Below are 21,101 nucleotides of genomic sequence, written 5' to 3'. Positions count from 1 at the left end.
CCACAGTGCTGGGACTACAGGTGTGAGCCACTGACTTTAAATTATACTAAAAAGATGCTCATAATAGCAGGAATCATTCAGTTATTGAAATACCTACCACCTCTTGGATATTTTTACTTTTACCTTTTTCCTTTTATCAAAAGGTGGCTTTTTTACCTAATTTATTTGTGGTATTTAAAATTTGATTGATTGATTGAGACAAGATCGCTCTGTCGCCCAGCCTAGAGACATGATCATACCTCACTGCAACCTCAAACTTGTAGACGCTAGCAATCCTCCTGCCTCAGCCTCCTAAGTAGCTGGGACTATAGATGTGTAAGTAATGTGTGTCTAATTTTTCTGTTTTTAGTAGAGACAGGGTCTTGCTCTTGCTCACACTAGTCTCTAACTCCTGGCCTCCAGTGATCCTCTGGCCTCAGCCTCCCTAATTGCTAGGATTGCAGGTGTGAGCCACTGCGCCCAGCCAAAAGTCTTACTACCTCTCTGACCATGTCTTTTTCTAGGCCAGATTCTTAGAGCACTGTGGGGGCAGATAGTGTGGACATGTTTATGGCTGGTGCTACAGAAAGGTGAGGCCAAGTGCAGAGGAGCCCATTGTACCACAGACTTGACCCACAGCAAATATTAATGAAATACATTTTATTTTTTTATTTTTTAAATCTTTAGTTAAATGCTTTGCAAATTTGACAGGTGAAAACGGCATTCCACTGTTTCAGTGTGCACTTTTTTGTTTACTAATGAGTGTGATGACCTTTTCTGTTGTCTAGTAATTAGTAGCTGGTACAATATTTCCTTTCTGTGGATCAGCTATACATGTCCTGGGCCCATTTACTTTTTCTTCTCCTACTCAGGTCTTTTCTTCAAGTCCATTTTTATGAACTCTCTATAATAAGTGCAATATCCCCCATGGCTTGGCTTTCTACTTTTGCATGTGATTTTTTTAGGACATGGGGACATTTTAAGGTTAGGTAGTCAAACCACAATCATCCGGACTTTTCCACCACTTTTTGGCCCACAAAGTCTGTCTCATAGGAGTGTCATTAAGCCAGCATTTCCAGCTCCCTTCGTTTTGGACAGAGGAGGACAGCTCTTTGTGCCCCTTGTAATTTTGCGAAACTGTGTAACAAGTTCTGCCAAAGACCTTGAGCAGAAGTGACTGCACGTCTGGCCTGGAGCCTTTAATTGCTGATGTCAGACCTCCCTGAGGCTGTTCTGTCCAATCTGATAGGCACAAGTCACATGTAACTATTCGCATTTAATTAAAACTAAATAATCTTCATTCTCACGAGCCACATCTCAAGTGCTCAACAGCCACGTGTGAGACCGGCCCCTGCACTGGACCGTGTGGATGTGGAACCTTCCCGTTGTTACAAGTGTGCGCTGGGCAATGTGGCCGGAGCGCTCCTCCCCTCTGGCAGGCCTGGCAGCTATCTGTGCTGATGGCTGATCACACATCCTGGAGCCTCTAGAAACTGGGGAAGCAGATCCTCCTGCTACCTGGTGATGGACCTAGACTGAGGGTGAGGTTTTTTGGCATAAAATTGGGGGGTTACTTGTGCTTTTTTTTTTTTTAAACCAAAGTATAATCTGGACCTTCTAGCATTTTCCATACTACTTATCTAGCCTATCACAGTTTTTTTTTTTTTTTGTAGAGACAGAGTCTCACTGTACCGCCCTCGGGTAGAGTGCCGTGGCGTCACACGGCTCACAGCAACCTCTTAACTCTTGGGCTTACGCGATTCTCCTGCCTCAGCCTCCCCAGCAGCTGGGACTACAGGCGCCCGCCACAACGCCCGGCTATTTTTTGGTTGCAGTTTGGCCGGGGCTGGGTTTGAACCCGCCACCCTCGGCATATGGGGCTGGCGCCCTACTCACTGAGCCACAGGCGCCGCCCCCCTATCACAGTTTTGAATATTTAAAAATTTCTATGTGTTACTACCTAGGTAGTAAGGAAAATTTATAACTACTTTTTTTTTTTTAAATGTCTTAGCCATGCTTTCCTGATTATTCTGCAAGAGAAAGTCCAGGGTGATTTTGTCTGAATACACTCTCTTGTTGGGATCTTGATGGGAATTGTCAAACCAATACATTCATCTGAGAACTGGCAGGTGACAGTCTCTGGCTTTCCAACCCCGAACTGTGCTCCGTCTCTCCATTTGCTTGAGTTTCCTTTCAGCCTGGTCCCTTCCTGTGCCTGCCTGCTGAGAAAAATGGGATAACACAGTGATTTTTTTTTTTTTTTTTTTTTTTTGAGACAAGAGCCTCACTCAGTTGCCCTGGGTCAAGGGCTATGTCATCATAGCTTACAGCAACCTCAAACTCCTATGCTTAATCTATCTTCTTGTCTCAGCCTCTTAAGTAGCCGGGACTACAGGCGCCTAACATGACACCCAGCTAGTTTTTCTCTTTTTAGTGGAGGTGGGGGTCTTGCCTTGCTCAGGCTGGTCTCGAACTCCTGAGCTCAGGCAATCCACCTGCCTCGGCTTCCCAGACTGTTAGGATTACAGGCATGAGCACCACATCTGGCCAATGCAGTGACTTTTTATAAAGCAAAATTCATCTTTTTTAAAGAGTTATACTTTTTTTCCTGAGAGTCCCTCCTTCCCTACTCTTTTACGGTTGAAATGGGCTTTCCTTTTATTAAAAAAACTGTGTTAGAAACATAGTTTTAGAAAACTTGTTTCTAAATGCATATGTTGATGAAATATATTTTGGAAATTTTACTGATCTGTGAAATCTCAAAGCCCGGATTAGCATTTTTAATAGATCTATTACACAGCTCACCTCTACTTTGTTAGGGCTTTGGCATTGGGATTGCTGTTTTAAATGGGGTCATTTTTCTTCTTACTCTATTTACATAGGTCTCTGATAAGATAGAGAGCCTTATGTATTACTCAACAACCATTTATTGAGCACCACTTTGTTTGCTTTTTTTTTTTTTAAAGAGACAGGGTCTTGGTCTGTTACCCAGGCTAGGGTGCAGTGATGTGATCATAGCTCACTGCAACGCTGAACTCCTGGGCTCAAGTAATCCTCTCATTTCAGCCTCCTCGGTACTTGGGACTACAAGCACTACAAACTCCTTGGTCATTTTTCGAGATCCAACCCACCACACACAGTTAATCTTTTAAATAACTTTTCTATAGGGATAGGGTCTTTCTATGTTGCCCAGGCTGGTTTTGAACTAATGACCTGAAGCAACCCACCAGCCTCATGCCTCCTAAAGTACTAGGAACTCCAGGCTATGGAGTACCTTTGAACAAAGCAGGGTCCCTGCCCCTGGAAGGCTCATAGTCCATCCAGGAAGAAAGGAAGATAATTGAAGGTCACAGCAAGAAGCTGTTACAGGAGCAAGAGAAGGGCTCTCATTGCAGCCAGAGGAGATCAGATAGCATTTCCAAGATGTGCTTATCCTCAAGTTAATGTGTGAAAACTCCAGTAAATGTTTGCTGACAGCTGCAAACTCACAAAGACTTAGTATTAATATGAGGGTCCATATAATTAGGTTACATTTTTGCATTTATAAGGTAAAGTTTAAGCTGTCATTGAAGAATTGGTATTTTAGAAATGAATCTTTTTTTTTTTTTGGTCTCGTGTAGAATTCTAGACATGAGTGTTAATGGTGATGGTGGAGTTTTTGATGAAGGCATAGATCACCTAATTCCTTTCTGCTTTCTATCCACAAATTACCACGTTGCTAAAAGAGCATCAATTTCTCATTTTACTTGTCTTTGGGCCAGACTCAAACATTTGGAATTGCTGAGATAGGCTGGGTGTGGTGGCTCACGCCTGTAGTCCTAGCACTGTAGGAGGCCAAGGCGGGTGGCTTCCCTGAGCTCAGGAGTTCAAGATCAGCCTGAGCAAGAGTGAGACCGTAGTCTCTCCTAAAAATGAAAAACTGAGGCAAGAGGATCGCTTGAGCCCAAGAGTTTGAGGTTGTTGTGAGTTGTGATGCCATGGCACTTTACCAAAGGCAACAAATACTCTATCTCAAAACAAGTAATTGCTGGGATAGAAACAGTGCCATTATTTTGGGGGTCTGGGGCTAAGGCATATCTTCATGTACTTTTTAAATCAAGTTGCATTCCCCACAGTGGGGCAAAATGGAGGGAAATAAGGATGTAAGAAAGCCTTCACCGTGTGCTACCTTCTGCCTGAACACCTCTCTGCTCCTTGCCCTTGCTCAGCTTAGTCTGCCCACAGCTTCAGTTACCTCCTATACACTAAAAACTCTGAAAGCCTACTTTGGACTACTCACTGGACACATCTCCACCTGGACAAACTCCTTGTTCATTTTTTAAGATCCAACTCCTAGGTCCAACCCTGCCAGTCACTCTGTGACTCTCCAAGAACTCTGTCCATATTTCTAGACACTGTGGTGATTGTTTATGTGGCTGTTTTTCCCCACTAAATTGTGAGCCCATAAAGGGCAGAGGTTGAGCTTTCTCCTTTTGTTTCCACAGTTATAACCAACTGAAAATGAAATGCTTCTTTGAACTACTGAGTGCAACCAGCTCAGGATGCATTTGTTGACACCTTCTTCTCTTAAAAATATTGTTAGGCGATGTTCTCTGAACTCCTGAGCAGGAAAGGGCCCTATCATTGTGGTAGGTGCCTGTAGTTCCAGCTACTTGGGAGGCTGAGGCAGGAGGATTCCTTGAGTCCAAGAGCTTGAGGTTGTTGTGAGCTATGACACTCTAGCCTGGGGCAACAGAGTGAGACACTGTCTCAAAAAAAAAAAAAAAGTTCAATGTGACCTTTTTGTTTTACAGACGGGATCATGGTCCACTGGCCAACCTGGAGTGTTAATAGCACAATCATCTATAGATCCCTGTACCCTTGAACTCCTGGGCTCAATTTATTCTCTCTCCTTAGCCCCCTGAGTAGCTAGGACTAAAAGCATGTGCCACCACGGCTGGCTAATATTTTTTTGTAGGGAAAGGCCTTTTTATGCTGCCTAGGCTAGTCTTGAACTCCTGGCCTCAAACCATCCTCCAAATTTCATCCACCTCTGAAAATGCTGGGATTTCAAGCATGAGCCCCACACCCATGGCTTACCTATTTTTTTTTTTTTAGCGAGGAAGTGGCCCTGGTGAGGGGAAGTTCTGAACCCTAGAGACTTACTTCTCTTTATCACTATTCCTGATTTCCAGTATAAATACATGGTGAAAGACCTAGAATAATTTTACTAGATGACCTTTCAGAGATTAAAAAAATAGTAATTTGGTCAAGTGTTATAAAGCTGCTTTTGAAATCTGAAATGTGCATACATACACATACGTTACACGCATGCATACATATAATATCAGTGGAGTTTTAGAAAGTACTTACAAAAGTCAAAGCCTACTGATTAAAATTGCAGTTCCATATGGCATTTTAAAATTTCCACTTATGATTAGCTAGTGTTTCTAAAAGAACAAAACATGAGAGTCAAACAGTGACTATGTTGCTATAGTATGGGTCTAACATTTATAGAATCATAATCAACATTGCAAAAGGGCTTCTTTTTTTTTTTTTTTTTTGGCTGGGGCTGGGTTTGAACCCGCCACCTCTGGCATATGGGACCGGCGCCCTACTCCTTGAGCCACAGGCACCGCTCACAAAAGGGCTTCTTTTAAATTAGTAGCCAAAGGGGTCTGAAGTGGAACTCACTTCAGTATGAAGACTTTTTTTTTGTAGAGACAGAGTCTCACTTTATCACCCTCCGTAGAGTGCCGTGGCCTCACATCTCACAGCAACCTCCAACTCCTGGGCTTAAGCGATTCCCTTGCCTCAGCCTCTCGAGTAGCTGGGACTACAGGTGCTCACCAGAATGCCCAGCTATTTTTTTGTTGTAGTTTGGCCGGGGCCGGGTTTGAACTGGCCACCCTCTGTATATGGGGCCAGCGCCTTACTGACTGAGCCACAGGCGCTGCCCCAGTATGAAGACTTTCTAATCAAGATAGGCCTGGCCTATTATTTGGGGCACTTAATTGCCCTTGAGAGAATTTTTATGTGGATGTGCCAAAGGCAGTTGTGACATGTAGGGAGCAGGGTAAGCAGTGCTACTGGTAGGGGACAAAGGGGAACTAGGAATAGGCCGTAAGATGACTGCCACCACCACGGGCTGACCTTGATGTGAATTGGATGGTCTACTTTCTGGAACAAGATGAATCCACATGCTACCACTTAATTGTAGGTTAAGTTTTTACTATTCTTTCCTGTCCTCCAGCCCAGCCCAACCCCACCCCCCCATAAGAATCAACTCTTTAGGCCAGGCAGGTCAGAACTGCCAGACTAGCGTGGTGGTACAAACAATGGGCACAGGGGCCCGTGAAGGACATTACAACACGGTCCATGTCCTCAAGGAGTTTATTGTATAGGAATGGAGAGGTTTGATCCAGATGACTGCTCCTGCAAAGACAGCCCTCGTTTTGACTAAGATATAGTAGGCCACAGGGAAAAGATGGCATTTGCAGTATTTGAGTTTTTGATTCTTCCACTGGGTGCCCAGTGAAATTGCCTAAGAAGCTTTAAACATAGCCCCCCCCCACCTCTGTACCCCCATAGCCCATCCCTGCTGAGTCACCCTCTGTATTAGCAAGCTTCCTCTGGAGGCACCTCTGCCTTCCCAGCTTGCTCAGATCTGCAGCTCTCTGTATGGGATTTTTTTAGTCCCTTAATTCAATGTCAGACACTTAACGGCGTTTCCGAGGACAGCTCTGTCCTGACCACAGGGTCTAGGCTGGATTCCTTCTCCATCATGAGTGGAGAGGTAGCCCACATAATGAGGCAAAAGAAAAAATAAAACTTGAGGCAGCTGTGCCAGGGGAGGAGGTTTACACTGTTTACTTCTGTAGAGTTGAAAAGTAGTCAGTCTCAGGGTGTTCTGCCATCCCTGACTGACTGCTCCTGTTAAGACCAAATTCTGCCACTGAGAGATCGCATATGTTTTTCACATATGCGAAAAACAAAGGAGTGACTTTATTCAAGCATGCTTGGGCCGTACCTCTGGCAGGACTCTGCTCAGAGGGGACAACCCCAACGTAGAAATGATGGTGGGTTTTATACTCTTTGGCGTGATGCATTTTGGGGTGCAACAAAACGTGGGGGAAATTTCCCTGGGGAAACCGGGACCAAGTTGAGGGTTTGGTTGGCGGCGCAGGGACTGAGGTAATTTAGGAGGTTTAGGATTGGCTGGCTCTATCCGGGACTGACCCCGCCCGGAGGTTATGAGACTCGGGAGGGCGGGCTTTCCCCGGTTGTGGCTGGGACACCAGGGCCAACTTTCACCCAGGGGCGGCTGCTGAGAATCTCTCAGCCCCTGGTGAAAGACCAACTGTCCCCCCACTTCCTCACGCTGCTAACTGGCCTTTTTATCTTCTTTCTTATATCCCCTATGTCTCCCATTGTCCTTAACATCTCTGGGTGGGAGTTAGTTAACATTGTAGTGTTGTAGTCAAAACCCTCTCTTTCCAGCAATTAGAGTTACTATAGAGTTTGTTAAAAACTATTTTTTTTTTTTTCTGGTTGCAGAAAACCTGTGGTTGTTATGTTACAGTTTTGAGATAAGGTGCTTCAGCAGAAGACCCAAGGTCAATTACTCATTTAGAACTAGAGAAAAAAAAAAAATGGTCTTCTTAAACTGTAGCCATTCCCTCCCCCCCTTCTCAGCCCCACCGCAGGGTTAGGCACCCCTGGGTTTAGCAAGCCCTAAAAAAGCATTTTGACAAAATTATTTTACTTTTAAAGAGTTTCTGGAAATAGAAAGGTATTTCCCGTGGGGTTGAGGGAAGGAGACCCAAAAAACATCCTTAAAGAAAATGGCCTTAATGTTTCAAAAGGGAGGAGTGAAGTGAGACAACAGAGCTGATGCATGTGAAGAAATAAACAACTCCTCACATCTTATAGCAGATTGAATTTACATTTTACTTAAAAAAAGGGGCGGGGGGAGTACATACACAAGGAGGAAAATGGGGTGGGGAACAACAGTGATCTGAAAACAGATTTCTACAATTTTCCCTTACAAGGATCCATTTTGTCTGTTGGGCAGTTTATTTCTCCCGCTGGCGTACAATTGCTTACAGTATTAACAAGGTTGTAGACAAGGGAACTGCCAAAGTCTAGGCCCAGGTGGAAAGGAGAGTAAGTTATCATATACAATGTCAGTTTACAATACACAGCATTTTCTTTAAGTGATGTAACGCAGTTGCAGGAAGAAGTTAACAATACTAACACGAGAATAATCAAATTTTTGTTTGTTATCCATGTACAGCAACTGCTTTACAAAAAAAGCAAAATAATACAATATATCATCACATGTATTTACAGTGTAGTAAATATACTTTTCTGTCAAATTTTACACAAACTATTTACAGGTGAATATACTGCATTAAAAAAAACTGTGTGGCTGACACTGAGAGTGAATTTCTGTATAAGTCCATTGCATAACATCGAATAAGACATGCCTCGTTATGTAGGAGGGGGTGGAGGAAGGGAGATGTACGTAGAAACAAAACCAAACAACAACAGAAACAAAACCCCCCAAACATAAACTCCAAATGAAACTGAAAACCCACACACCGGGAGGGCTGCCAGCATGCGCTGTCTGGCCCACGAGTTTGCCCGTCTATGGGGGCGGGAGCCGACTGTGGACCGTATGTCCTCAGCCCCTGGCTCAGTAATGAGCAGGTGCAGAGTGGACTGACAGGAAGACAGAGCTCCAGCAACTTTCCCTCAGAGCTAGTGAACTGTGTCTTGACCTTGGCAAACAAGGCTGTGCCGTAGGACAGGAGGACCACTGGTGTTAACAGGTAGATTATACAAAAACAGGACTGAGATACTGTTTTCCTTTTTAAAAAGTCTGGGGAAACACCCACAAACCCAAAACAAATTATTTTACAGGGCTTAACACCAAATTATACAAAATGGGAAACTTGCTCTGAATTTCGGAATGTCTTTTGTAGATTATAGGCATGAAAACTAAAACAAGGTTTTTTTTCTCAGGGGACACATAATGGTAAGAGATTTACCTCATTTCCATTTTAGTTACATGGAAAGCTAGATTTTCCTCAAAAGTCAGAAGTTCTTTAAACAAAGTAAAATTTAAACCTTAGAACATTTTCAAATTCCTAGGATGTACTAGTCAAAATTATTTTTGTGTTTCAAAGAAGGCTCGATTTGATTTGTACAATGCTAATCATTTAATAAAGTATGAAATACCATACCTTGGTAAACTTTTTAAGGGTAAGATCAATATCCTTTAACAGTAAACTTTTGGAAGTTTCTCTGTTTTGATGAGAGAAGCAAACTAGCATAACCCCCACCATCATATGCACCAAGCCAACAAACGCAAAGAGGAAAAACACTAAGCCAAAGTTCAGTCTCCTTTCTCGCCAGCTCCTCCAGGAGCCGAGACGCCAGGACACCTACTCCAGACGCGCAGGGCTGTGAGAGAGCCGAGAGACTGACGTGCTTCACACCCAGTGACTGATCTGTGTCTAAACTCAGTTCTAATCTTTCTTTACCTTCTTAGTTGCTCTGGTATTATAAACACTTCGTTCTAACGTAGCCTGTACAATAGTTTGAAAAAGTTTAGTTAATTGGCCCTATCTTCGGTATTTTCCAACAATTGTATGTTAAAATCACTGTTAATACTAAGGTGTTTTTAAAAATTTTATTTTGGCAAATCATTTTTACTTTTCCCAGGACTGTAAGCAAATTAAAAAAATTAAATTCTTGTTATTTCTGAATATCAAAAGAAATTTTATTTACATTAACATATTACATTGTTACTCTGTGGATAAATGTGAAATGTGTTATATTATTAAAATCAGAACACTTAAATGTACCATTATTTGAGTTAGCTGTGGAATTTACTAAAATCCACTAGTGAAACAGCACTATAGGAAACTCCCCTCTCCCCTGGAGTTTTTTCCCCCCTCCCAAAGCCATTATATCTTAACATATAAAGGGAACCTGGAAGTAGGGGGTATCTTTTTGTAAGAAACATGATTTCATTCTAAATTGAAATATCCAGATACTAAAGTCAAATTATTTTGCACACTGCAGGTACCACAAAGAAACTGGATCTGCATTACCATGGAAATGCCAACACCAATATAATCCACACTACTCAGCATAGCAGCAACTCTCAGGTCCCGACTGTCACACTAATGCAGGCTGACCAGTCTTTTCACAGTGATTAAATTAATTCTATCATATATATATATATATATATATATATATATATATATATATATATATATATATATATATATATAGAACCTAAGTGTTTTGCTAAAGAGATTCCAGATTTTTTGGAGGGGAGGAGGAAGATCAAAGACATTTAAAATATATTTTATCAAAGAAATTTATGATAATATACACCATAGTCTATGTTTCATGGAAAATTATTTAACAAAATGGATCAGCTACTTTAAAAGTCACGTACCATTCCATATTTCCACGGAGCTAATGTAAACATCTATGAAAATTACTTTCTGGGAACAATTTTCAACACTTTGTTCATTGATTACCCTGCTTAGATTATTTAGAAAAGAAGGGGAGGGAGAAATGTATAACTACTATACTTAGTATAGTTTTGGCTTAAAACAGAAAAACAAAAATGAAAAAACTTTCAGCATAAAGTTTAAAGATAATTAACTGGAAAAAAATATAAACTAGTTTGGATGACTGAGTTTGGATAAGGCCTCAGAACCCATAGCTTTAATTCAGTAATGGTTAAGATATATGTGGTCACGCTTGTTTTCCTGTCATTATTGCTAATACTCAAGTGTTAAATTTCTTAAGAATACACTACAAAATACTAAGTCCCCCACCCCTCAATGTACCTTGCCTGTGGCTTTATGTTGTCAAGTCACAGAGCTTGACCTCTATGGATCTTTCAGATTTATAAAGTTAAAAAAAGTCCACAGCTAAACGTCAGATTAAGCATATTGGGGTTATAATATTTCTCCCATAAACTTCTAGCTTGGAAAATGTGTAAATAAGACTAACACTTTATATGATGAAGAGGGGAAACCAGAGAAGGCAGAGCTCTGTGCAAATGGCTTTCTAGATGGGTAGCAGTAGTAGTATCCAAGAATTCATCCTCTCACAACTGGGATTCTCAGTTCAAGTTTCCTGACCTCCCACTTTCTTTGCAGTTGTTCCGCACATTTGCATACACCACATACACGCCAAAAGTAGAAGAAAAAAAGTTAAAGGAAAAAAAGCAGCATTAAATTTAGACAATGCTTCAAGAGTTGATCTTCCGGCAATACAGCAGACCAGATGGGTTCATTATGAAACAGGAAGTGCAGCATCACAACATGAAGGGACGGGCAAGGCCAGAGAAGGAGTCACTAGTGAAGAGCCCATGTTAAGTTGGTTTAAAAAAAGAAATAAAGAAAGCTTCACACAATCTTCTTAATGCTATTACGTTTGAAACTGCCAGCACTTCTTTGCTTCTGCACTTGGCTTGCGGATCCATGGCGAGTTCGTCCACTGTTACAGTGGCCAGTGGTAGGGGAGAGTTCGACGTTCTCTTTGTCGATTCCTAGACAGAAACACAAGAACCAATTACTTCCTCTTTTCTGGTGTTAAGTACCAGGACTGAATCTCATTAAAGTCATGTGTCGCTTAACAACAGGGACACATTTTGAGAAATGACTGTCATTAGGTGATTTTGTCACCTAATTGTGTGAACATACAGTGTACTTAACACAGACCTAGGTAGTCTAGTTTACCATATTCTTAGGGTATATGGTATAGCCTACTGCTCCTAGGCTAAAAAGCTATCCAGCATGTTACTGTGTTGAGTTTGCAGGCGGCTGTAACATAGTGGTAAGTATTTGTGAATCTAAACATAGAAAAAGTAAAGTAAAAATACAGCATTATGGGTGGCACCTGTGGCTCAAGCAGTAGGGCACTGGCCCCATATACCGATGGTGGCAGGTTCAAACCCAGCCCTGGCCAAAAACTGCAATAAAAACAGCATTATAATCTTATGGGACCACTGTCTATTCGTGGTCTGCTGTTGACTATGTTGTTATGCTGCACATGACTGTATCTGAATATGAGATACAACCTGGTAAACTGTTTTTGTAAATTTTAAGTCAACTGCCAGAATGTTTACAAGGGCCTTCTCAAACAGAAAATCTCACAAATTTGCTATCACAGCAGAAAATAGCATAAGAAAAAAGAAAAGAGAAGTTGCAAGGAAAAGCTAGCCGCAGGCAGGCTTGAACTGAATGAAAAGCGAGCAGCCACTAGGGAAGAGAGCTCTTTCCTTCAAATCGTATCAGAAACTTCCAGCAGAGGTCAGCTTCTAGCCACGTACTCTTTCTTATTTATGTTCATAAACAGAACATACTCTTCAGAACTGGAAGACAGTGATCTTTACAGTAAATTTGTCACTTCAAAGAAAAGTCAGATGCTTTTTATTTTTTAATCACAGTGTTTGTCCTGAAGGGACTTAAGTACTTCTTCTTCTTTTTTTTTTTTTTTTTTTTTGTAGAGATGGAATTTCACTTTATCGCCCTTGGTAGAGTGCTGTGGCATCAGAAAAGTAACCAGCGGCAAAAACAAGGTATTTTTTACTCACCTTATTAGTAAAGATTACAAAGTAGACAGATAGTGTTACCCTTAGGGAAGTGGTGACTGAAGGGGACCTGTGGGTGGCTTTTTGGAGGGCTGGTAATGTTCTGTTTCTTGATCTGGATGCAGGATTTTCAAGAATGTTTACATCTTAAAAGTTCATTAAAAGTATTACTTGGGTACTTTTCTATCTGTTACATGTCAATAAAATCTATCCTCCCTACTTAGACTAATTATATCCATTCTAGCATAACTATTGGTGGGAGAGTAAATAGCTGAAGAACTTTTAAGCAGTTTTATCAAAATGTAAATAACTAATTGGTATTTACCGATACAGAAAGATGATCATAATTTTTAGAGTAGGACACAAAATACTAATATGCAGAGAAAAAAAAAAGGATGGGAAACACTGGCCAAAATATTTTATCTCTGAATTTCAGGTAAGTTTTTTTTTTTTTTTTTTTTTGTAGAGACAGAGTCTCATTTTATTGCCCTCGGTAGAGTGGTGTAGTGTCACAGCTCACAGCAACCTCCAACTCCTGGGCTTAGGCGATTCTCCTGCCTCAGTCTCCCGAGTAGCTGGGACTACAGGCGCCCGCCACAACACCCGGCTATTTTTTTGTTGCAGTTTGGCCGGGGCTGGGTTTGAACCCGCCACCCTCGGTATATGGGGCTGGCGCCCTGCTCACTGAGCCACAGGCGTGGCCACCCCTTGTTTTTTTTTTTTTTTGATAGAGACAGTCTCAACTTTATCACCCTCAGTAGAGTGCTGTGGCGTCACACAGATCACAGCAATCTCCAACTCCTGGGCTCAGGCGATTCTCTTGTCTCAGCCTCCCGAGCAGCTGGGACCACAGGTGCCCGCCACAACGCCCAGCTATTTCTTTGTTGCAGTTTGGCCAGGCTTGAACCTGCCACCCTCGGTACATGGGGCAGGCGTCCTACCCATGAGCCACAGGCGCCACCCAATTTCACATAATTTTTATTTATTTTTTTTTTATTAAATCATAGCTGTGTACATTGATATATTCATGGGGCATCATTCACTAGCTTCACAGACTGTTTACCAAGTATAATTTTTATTTCATTATTCATGGGGCATCATTCACTAGTTTCACAGACCGTTTACCAAGTATAATTTTTATTTCATTCTTATTTCCACTATTTGAATTTTAAAATAATGATTGAATCTGAGAATGGAGAAATTTCCCTTTTTGGAAAGAAAGTAGTACTTAAAATCAAGAAGTAATCATGCTCACACCTGTAAGCCTAGCACTTTGGGAGGCTGAGGCGGGTGGACGCTTGAGCTCAGGAGTTCAAGACCAGCCTGAGCAAGAGTGAGACCCTGTCTCTACTAAAAGTAGAAAAAACTATCCCAAGAATTTGAGGTTGCTGTGAGCTATGATGATGCTATGGCACTCTACCCATGGCAACAGAATGAAACTTTTTTTTTTTTTTTTTCTTCACTGTACCGCCCTCGGGTAGAGTGCCGTGGCATCACACGGCTCACAGCAACCTCCAACTCCTGGGCTTACGCGATTCTCCTGCCTCAGCTTCCTGAGCAGCTGGGACTACAGGCGCCCGCCACAACGCCCTGCTATTTTTTTTTTGTTGCAGTTTGGCCGGGGCTGGGTTTGAACCCGCCACCCTCGGCATATGGGGCCGGCGCCCTACTCACTGAGCCACAGGCGCCGCCCACTTTTTTTTTTTTTAAAGGAGCAATCCCTACCTTATAGAAAATGTACATAGAACCACCCAGCTATTTGTTGGTTCACGAACAGGAAATGAATTCAGGATTACCTCCCTCTGGGGGTCACACAGCCTTCATTTGGATCCACCCATGAATACAATGCAGAGTATCAGGCAGCCACATGGCTCGACAGAGATTTGTTGCCTTGAACTTATAAAAGGAACACGGCATCTGTCACTGATTGTTCATGAACATGTACAGCACTACGCATATGAGTGCAGAATTAAAAACATCAGCAACATCTCTCCAGGAGCCAAGTATAGCTGAACCAGCACCATGAATCTGTTCTATTCTAATCTAATCATATGCATAGAAAGATGAATAGAAGAAAATACATAATGTTCACAGAACTTTTTCTCTGGGTAATGGAATTCTGGACAATTTTTATTTTCTTCTTTATATTTATTTGCATCTCCAGAGCTATTTAAAAAAAGAAATAACAAAACTGAATACAGGCTATTCACAATCTCTTGAATGTGCCTCTAAATTCCCTGTGGTGTGTTTACACAGGCTCTTTTAACTGTTTGACCTCTCTCTACACCCCATGTTGTCTCTCATCTCTGTCTCCTTCATGATGCAGGCTTCTGCCTTCTGCTAGTGTTTTCTTTATCTTTGCTTTTATATTTGTTAACTTTTGCCTATAACTTGTATATATATCTTATTTCTTCTCCCAGAGTAAAAGCACCTAGAAGGATTAAGATTATTCATTTTCCTATAAAGTCTAATTATTTTTTCTATAAATTAAAAATTATTTTCAATAAATATTGGTTGAACTGAATGCTTCCTTTTTTTTTTTTTGGAGCTAGAGTCTTGCTCTGTTGCCTTGGTTAGAGTGAAGTGATATCATCATAGCTCACTCCAACTTCAAACTCCTAGGCTCAAGTCATCCTTTTGCTTCAGCCTCCTGAGTACCTGAGACTACAGGCACACAACACTACATCCTTCTCATTCTACATTTTTGTAGAGAGGGGGGTCTTGCTTTTATTCAGGCTGGTCCCCAAATCTGAATGCTTCCATTAAAAACGCCAACGCAATGGCTGGATCCTTGTAATTTGGAGCCCAAGTGCATGCAACCCCTTATCTCCCAGGGTGGTATCATGTTTTTTTTCTTTCCCTCTATCTGAAATTATCATAATTTGTTAGGGTATTTAATCTTCCATTTCCTTAGTTTGCAGGTGGCCTGTATGTTCCAGGTCAGTAGTTTCTTATCTCTTGGGGTCATTTCCTTAATAAGAAATAAGATTCAAGTAAAACTAGGACCTTAAAAAGACAAGTTTTAAAAAACTTGGAGCTGACCATCAGGACGGGAGCACAGCATGGACAACTAGTAAAGCTCTGTGGCTCTGCTAACCATCTCCCACAACCCTAGGGCTCCCGTGCCTACTTGGTGGAGCCTTGTTACCACTACGCTGGCTTACTCTGAGGGGAGAGCAGTCATGACACTGTAAGAGGACAACGCTCCTATTTGGGCACAAAGATCTGCTCAGTGGTATCCTTATGAAGTAAAGTTACATAAGTTGTAACTTACTCTATGTCTCTATGACAGATTAAGTCACTAGGGTGAAAGTATCTTCTTTTTTTTTTTTTATTTTATTTTTATTTTATTTATTTATTTTTTTGTGTGGTTTTTGGCCAGGGCTGGGTTTGAACCCGCCACCTCTGGCATATGGGACCAGCGCCCTACTCCTTGAGCCACAGGCGCCACCCGGTGAAAGTATCTTCAAAGAAATGCTAAAAACATTCCATTCTGTTTTCACTAGTAAGTAAACCCTTAAACCTCAAATAAAAATTAAAAAAACTTATTTATTTGTATCCTGTGAAACGTTAAGGGTCAAAAGCAAGCTACAAAATTGTTCACATACTATGACCTCAACTATGCAAAAAAAGAGGAACTGGATGGAGATGAAGCTGAATGTTAATAAAGTGATTATCTACTTTAAGGTGGTATGATTATGGGTGACTCTTCCCATTTTTCTGAATTTTCTTCATAACGAGCATGTTCATTAAAAATGTTAAAGTATGACTAATTTGTCAGCCCTGCCACTCATGGCCAACACAGCTTCAACGCTGATTCTCCTCTTATTCTCAAATTCAATCTTTACCTCAGTTTGATTTTTTTGTTTGTTTGTTTGGTTGTTTGACCACAGCATATCTGTGGGGGAATTTAAATTAGCAAATCAGGTCCACAAACATTTGACAGAGACTCAAGCTGTCACCCCGAGTAGAGTGCTGTGGCATCACAGCTCACAGCAACCTCCAACTCCTGGGCTCAAGTGATTCTCTTGCCTCAGCCTCCCAAGTACCTGGGACTACAGGCGCCCACCACAATGCCCGGCTATTTTTTGGTTATAGTTGTCGTTGGCAGCCCTGAGCTGAATTTGAACCCACCATGTCTGGTGTATGTGGCTAGTGCCTTGGCTGCTTGAGGTACATGCTCCGAGCCTTTTTTTTTTTTGAGAGAGAGTTTCACTATGTTGCCCTTAGTAGAGCGCTATTGTGTCATAGCTCACAGCAACCTCAAACTCTTGGGCTTAAGCGATTCTCTTGCCTCAGCCTCCCAAGAGGCTGGGACTACAGGTGCCCACCACAACGCCCGGCTATTTTTTGGTTATAGTTGTCATTTTTGTTTGGCAGGCCCAGGCTGGATTTGAACCCGCCAGCTCTGGCGTATGTGGCTGGCGCCTTAGCCCCTTGAGCTACAGGCACCGAGCCTGATTCTTATTTTGGAATGTGTGTTTTCTGCCTACTTAGTGACCCAACTCTAAGTCATGTACAAATAAATGTATTTGATTCCTAAGTTCAACTTCACAACAAAGATGTTTTTACTGTAAAGATCATAGGGGAAAGTGACATAAAAATTTTGGAGGGTCATTAGAAAAATTAAAAATGGATTATATTTATACCAAAATATAGAATCTTGAAAGAGCCAAGTTAGCATGAAACCAGATGATCATAGCATCTAGTTATTGCATTTAAGTTTCTAAGCCAATTCTCACTTTTGAGAATTTTGGCTGCCTTCTGTTTTTTTTCTTTTAAGCCTCTAAAACTAAATCTAGAAATCTCTCTAGGAGCTGGTGAAGGACTTTTTCTCAATATTCTATAGGAAAAATTCAGATTATCAGCCAGACTGCTCCAATGAAAACAAAATCCACCCTATATTGGCACATGCTATATTTTAAGTCAGTGAGAAGGCTGCAGTGCTATACTTTTTTTCATCAAAGCCTCTGAAGCTTTGCGTTCTGGTCTCTCTTTAGTCCCTGCAGCAATGGCTTTCCTCTTCCCTCCTGGCCCTCAGGGGGCACAAAAGCAAAAGGTGAAGACAGAAACCCAGAGGCTACCACTGAAGGAAATTAAAGCTAAAACTTATTATTATTTTTTGAGACTTTATACCCCTGGTAGAGTACCCTGACATCACAGCAACCTCAAACTCTTGGGCTCAAGCAATCCTCTTGCCTCAACCTCCCAAGTAGCTGGGACTACAGGTGCCTCCCAAGTAGCTGGGACTACAACGCCTGGCTATTTTTTAGAGACAGGGTCTTGCTCTTGCTCAGGCTGGTCTTGAACTTCTGAACTCAAGTAATCCACTGGCCTTGGCCTCCTAGAGCACTAGGATTACAGACGTGAGCCATTGTGCCCGGCCAAGGCTAAAACGTTTGTGGACTTGATTTGCTAATTTAAATTCCCCCACAGATATGCTGTGGTCAAACATGCAGCCAGTTGCAAACATGCAGGGCAGAAGCAGCAGGAAATTCTCTACAGCAGCATTTGAACGCCATTATACTTCAATGAATTGTGGTGGCTCCATAAAAATAAAATCTAAATAGAAAGTGCGACTCGTCAGAATTTGGTGAATTAAGTAGTGGGGGAAAGGATGATTAGATTACATTATTGATATTCAAGTTATATGTCTGTCTTCCCTGCTAGAACATGAGTTCCTTGAAGGCAGGTATCAGTGTTTATTTTGACAACTAGGGACACAGATTCAGCTTGATAAAAAATAAAGTATTTTTAATCACCTGTCTTTAAAATATTTTGGTTTCCTAAACTGGAATAGTCCCCCAACCTGGAATCTACATTTTCATGAAATAAAAAAAGAACTGACTCCCTTTTAGCTGTTGGGAAGGTGAGAAAAAGATAAAGGGAGTTAGGTAATTCATGAGAAGTGGTGCTCCTCACCCAAACTTCCCATCACCTGCACAGCAACACCAGGAGGTTACCTGACTCTGCAATGCTTAGTTTATTACACATGCAATATGGCAAACGTTAGAAATCTCTTATTATATATATGAGAAGACAAATACGTCAGAAGACCCAGGTTTAAGTCTTGATTAGATCAGAACCCTTATTTTGGTTCTAGTTCCTAATCTGGCAATTGAGGATAATGGAAGACTCGACTATTTCAAAGGACTATAAGAAGACTCAGATGAAATAATCTATGTGAAGGATTTTTGCACATAGATAAAATAATTACTACACAAATTAAGATGCTTCTTAGACTTGAAATAAAAAAGACCAGGGAATCCACTGAAAGAGCTTTAGAACAAATACACAAGGCTTGAATTTTATGGTAGAATTTGTAAAATTATTTAAGCACAAAATACAATAAAGCCTCTTAGAAGAACACATAACTATAGCCTCTTCTTACACATGGAGATGTGTTAAATATGTATTTAGAAATATTCTTTTTTTTTTTTTTTTTTTTTGTAGAGACAGAGTCTCACTTTATGGCCCTCGGTAGAGTGCCGTGGCCTCACACAGCTCACAGCAACCTCTAACTCCTGGGCTTAAGCGATTCTCTTGCCTCAGCCTCCCGAGTAGCTGGGACTACAGGCGCCCGCCACAACGCCCGGCTATTTTTTGGTTGCAGTTTGGCCGGGGCCGGGTTTGAACCCACCACCCTCGGTATATGGGGCCGGCGCCTTACCGACTGAGCCACAGGCGCCGCCCTAGAAATATTCTTAATTTGAGCTAGATACACAAAATTATAACTACAATAATTCAATAATTTTAATAGATTTTTACCAATGCTAACACTTCTTTTTCTGTTCAAGTCTAATCTTTCTGTATAATCACAAGTGAATTAAAAAAAAGGCATCTTTTATAAATTAGGCATAAGTGTTTCACATTTTTTTTTGTCCTTAGAGTAATTAATGATCATGTTCCATTTTTTAAACACAGCTGGTAAGAGTAGATCGCTTTAATTTCTAAAAAAGAGGTTGATTTCATATTTGGGGAAAACAATAAAATCTTCCTTTTCATATCATATCCTGGGTTTTTCTCTAACTCTCCCTTGAGTTTCTTTTTAGCGTGCCCATGTTCGTCCAGGGCTGGGATGGCACATTCAGCACTCAGGGTGGTAGTAGCAGCTCTTCTACTGAGACAGGACACACGGCAGCCCTGCGGTTCCAGTCAGCACCCAGACCCTATCAAGTGGTGGCTTCACAAGTTCCTCAGGGGCCTAAGCCAGACTGAGCTCCAGGGACTGGGGAGTGAAGTCTCATGCCATGTTCCCAGGACAGGTGTAAGGGAAGCAGTATCTCATGCAAAGATGATGAAAGTAGAGTACCTTGATGAGGGAACAGCTGCATGAAAACTGCTGATTTAGAGCAAGGCAGAGAAGCTTCACAGACACAGAATGGAAGAAAAAACAAAAGTGAGTGATGTCCATAAGAGCAAAAAAAAGGTGAAATTTAGATATTGGATAATTATTATGTTCCTTAGTTTTACAAGGAATTTAGTTTTAATTATTAAACTGTGAACATTATTTCCCCAAATATAATCTGTAAACAAATGGTAGAATTTACAATTCTATAGACATGTATGTACCATTTGTATTAGAATTAAGAATTTTAGTTTAAGAACTAAAGTGAAACATGAGATGAAAAATTAGCAGGAATTACAACAAAAACTGCCCAATTTGAAATTATTTTTCTCCTTAAAACAAAGGGTAATAATGAAGAGAAGGAAACAAATCAAGAAAAAACTAAAGGTCTGGTGATTGCATAAGCGTTCTCTGAAACATTAAAATTGTTTCAGAGATCTTAAGTGGTCTTAAAAAAAGAGACCTTTAAGTTTTTTCTAAGAGGAAGAGATTCCTTTTCTTTTAAAAAAGAGATGAGGTCTCACTATGTATATTGCCCAGGGTGGCCTCGAATTCCCAGGATCCTCCCGTGTAGCTGGAATTATAAGCATGAGCTACCACACGCAGCTTCAAACTGCCTAACATGAGAAATATTACTGATTCAGAGCTAAGCCTACAGTTAGAGAAACTGTTTTGATGAAATATCCCTTTGCACACACGGCTGTCAGCACTACTGATTTAAGATTATTTAGGAATTCTACCTGATCTACCCTACTTCCCAGGAGGGAAAACAAAATGACTGATATTACAGGGTTGGACAAAGCCCAAATCCGAAGGGGAAGACATGAATCTGAAATACGAACTAAGTCTTTGTTCTAAAAATTTTCTTTTTTTCTTTTTTTTTTTTTTTAATTTGGCCGGGGCTGGGTTTGAACCCGCCACCTCCGGCATATGGGACCGGCGCCCTACCCGCTGAGCCACAGGCGCCGCCCTGTTCTAAAAATTTTCCTGTTCCAAGACCAAAACTAAAATGGGCTGATAAAAGAAAAAATTAAATACTTTTTCCTAGTAAAAAACATATAAAATACTTCACAGGTATCTGTTTTTATTTTTTTAAAAAAACACAAAACACATATATCTCACATTTGAGGTCAAATATGTAATAAAACTTTTGCCATAATTATTATCTGA

At 41.1% G+C, this 21,101-nt stretch overlaps 1 protein-coding gene and 1 long non-coding RNA gene across 5 annotated transcripts in view; one reads left to right on the top strand and one right to left on the bottom strand.

Annotated features, from left to right (window-relative positions):
* The first annotated feature begins 1,329 nt into the window (after positions 1-1,329).
* LOC128569542 (uncharacterized) overlaps positions 1,330-21,101 on the top strand; it is a 29,318-nt gene continuing 9,546 nt past the window's right edge. Inside the window, exons 1-2 of the long non-coding RNA XR_008375423.1 lie at positions 1,330-1,520; positions 12,500-12,571. This is a non-coding gene — a long non-coding RNA (uncharacterized LOC128569542). The remainder of the gene's footprint in view (positions 1,521-12,499; positions 12,572-21,101) is intronic.
* NF1 (neurofibromin 1) overlaps positions 10,554-21,101 on the bottom strand; it is a 308,789-nt gene continuing 298,241 nt past the window's right edge. For all 4 annotated transcript variants that reach the window (XM_053567657.1, XM_053567660.1, XM_053567661.1 and 1 more), the window contains one exon: positions 10,554-11,539. In XM_053567657.1, the coding sequence (XP_053423632.1) occupies positions 11,397-11,539 (143 nt within the window). In that variant the 3' untranslated portion in view covers positions 10,554-11,396. The remainder of the gene's footprint in view (positions 11,540-21,101) is intronic.

Source organism: Nycticebus coucang, chromosome 18 (genome assembly GCF_027406575.1).
Source record: "Nycticebus coucang isolate mNycCou1 chromosome 18, mNycCou1.pri, whole genome shotgun sequence".
Lineage (NCBI taxonomy): Eukaryota > Metazoa > Chordata > Mammalia > Primates > Lorisidae > Nycticebus > Nycticebus coucang.
Note: the sequence above shows the minus strand (reverse complement) of the source record. Positions and strands in the feature narration are given on the sequence as shown.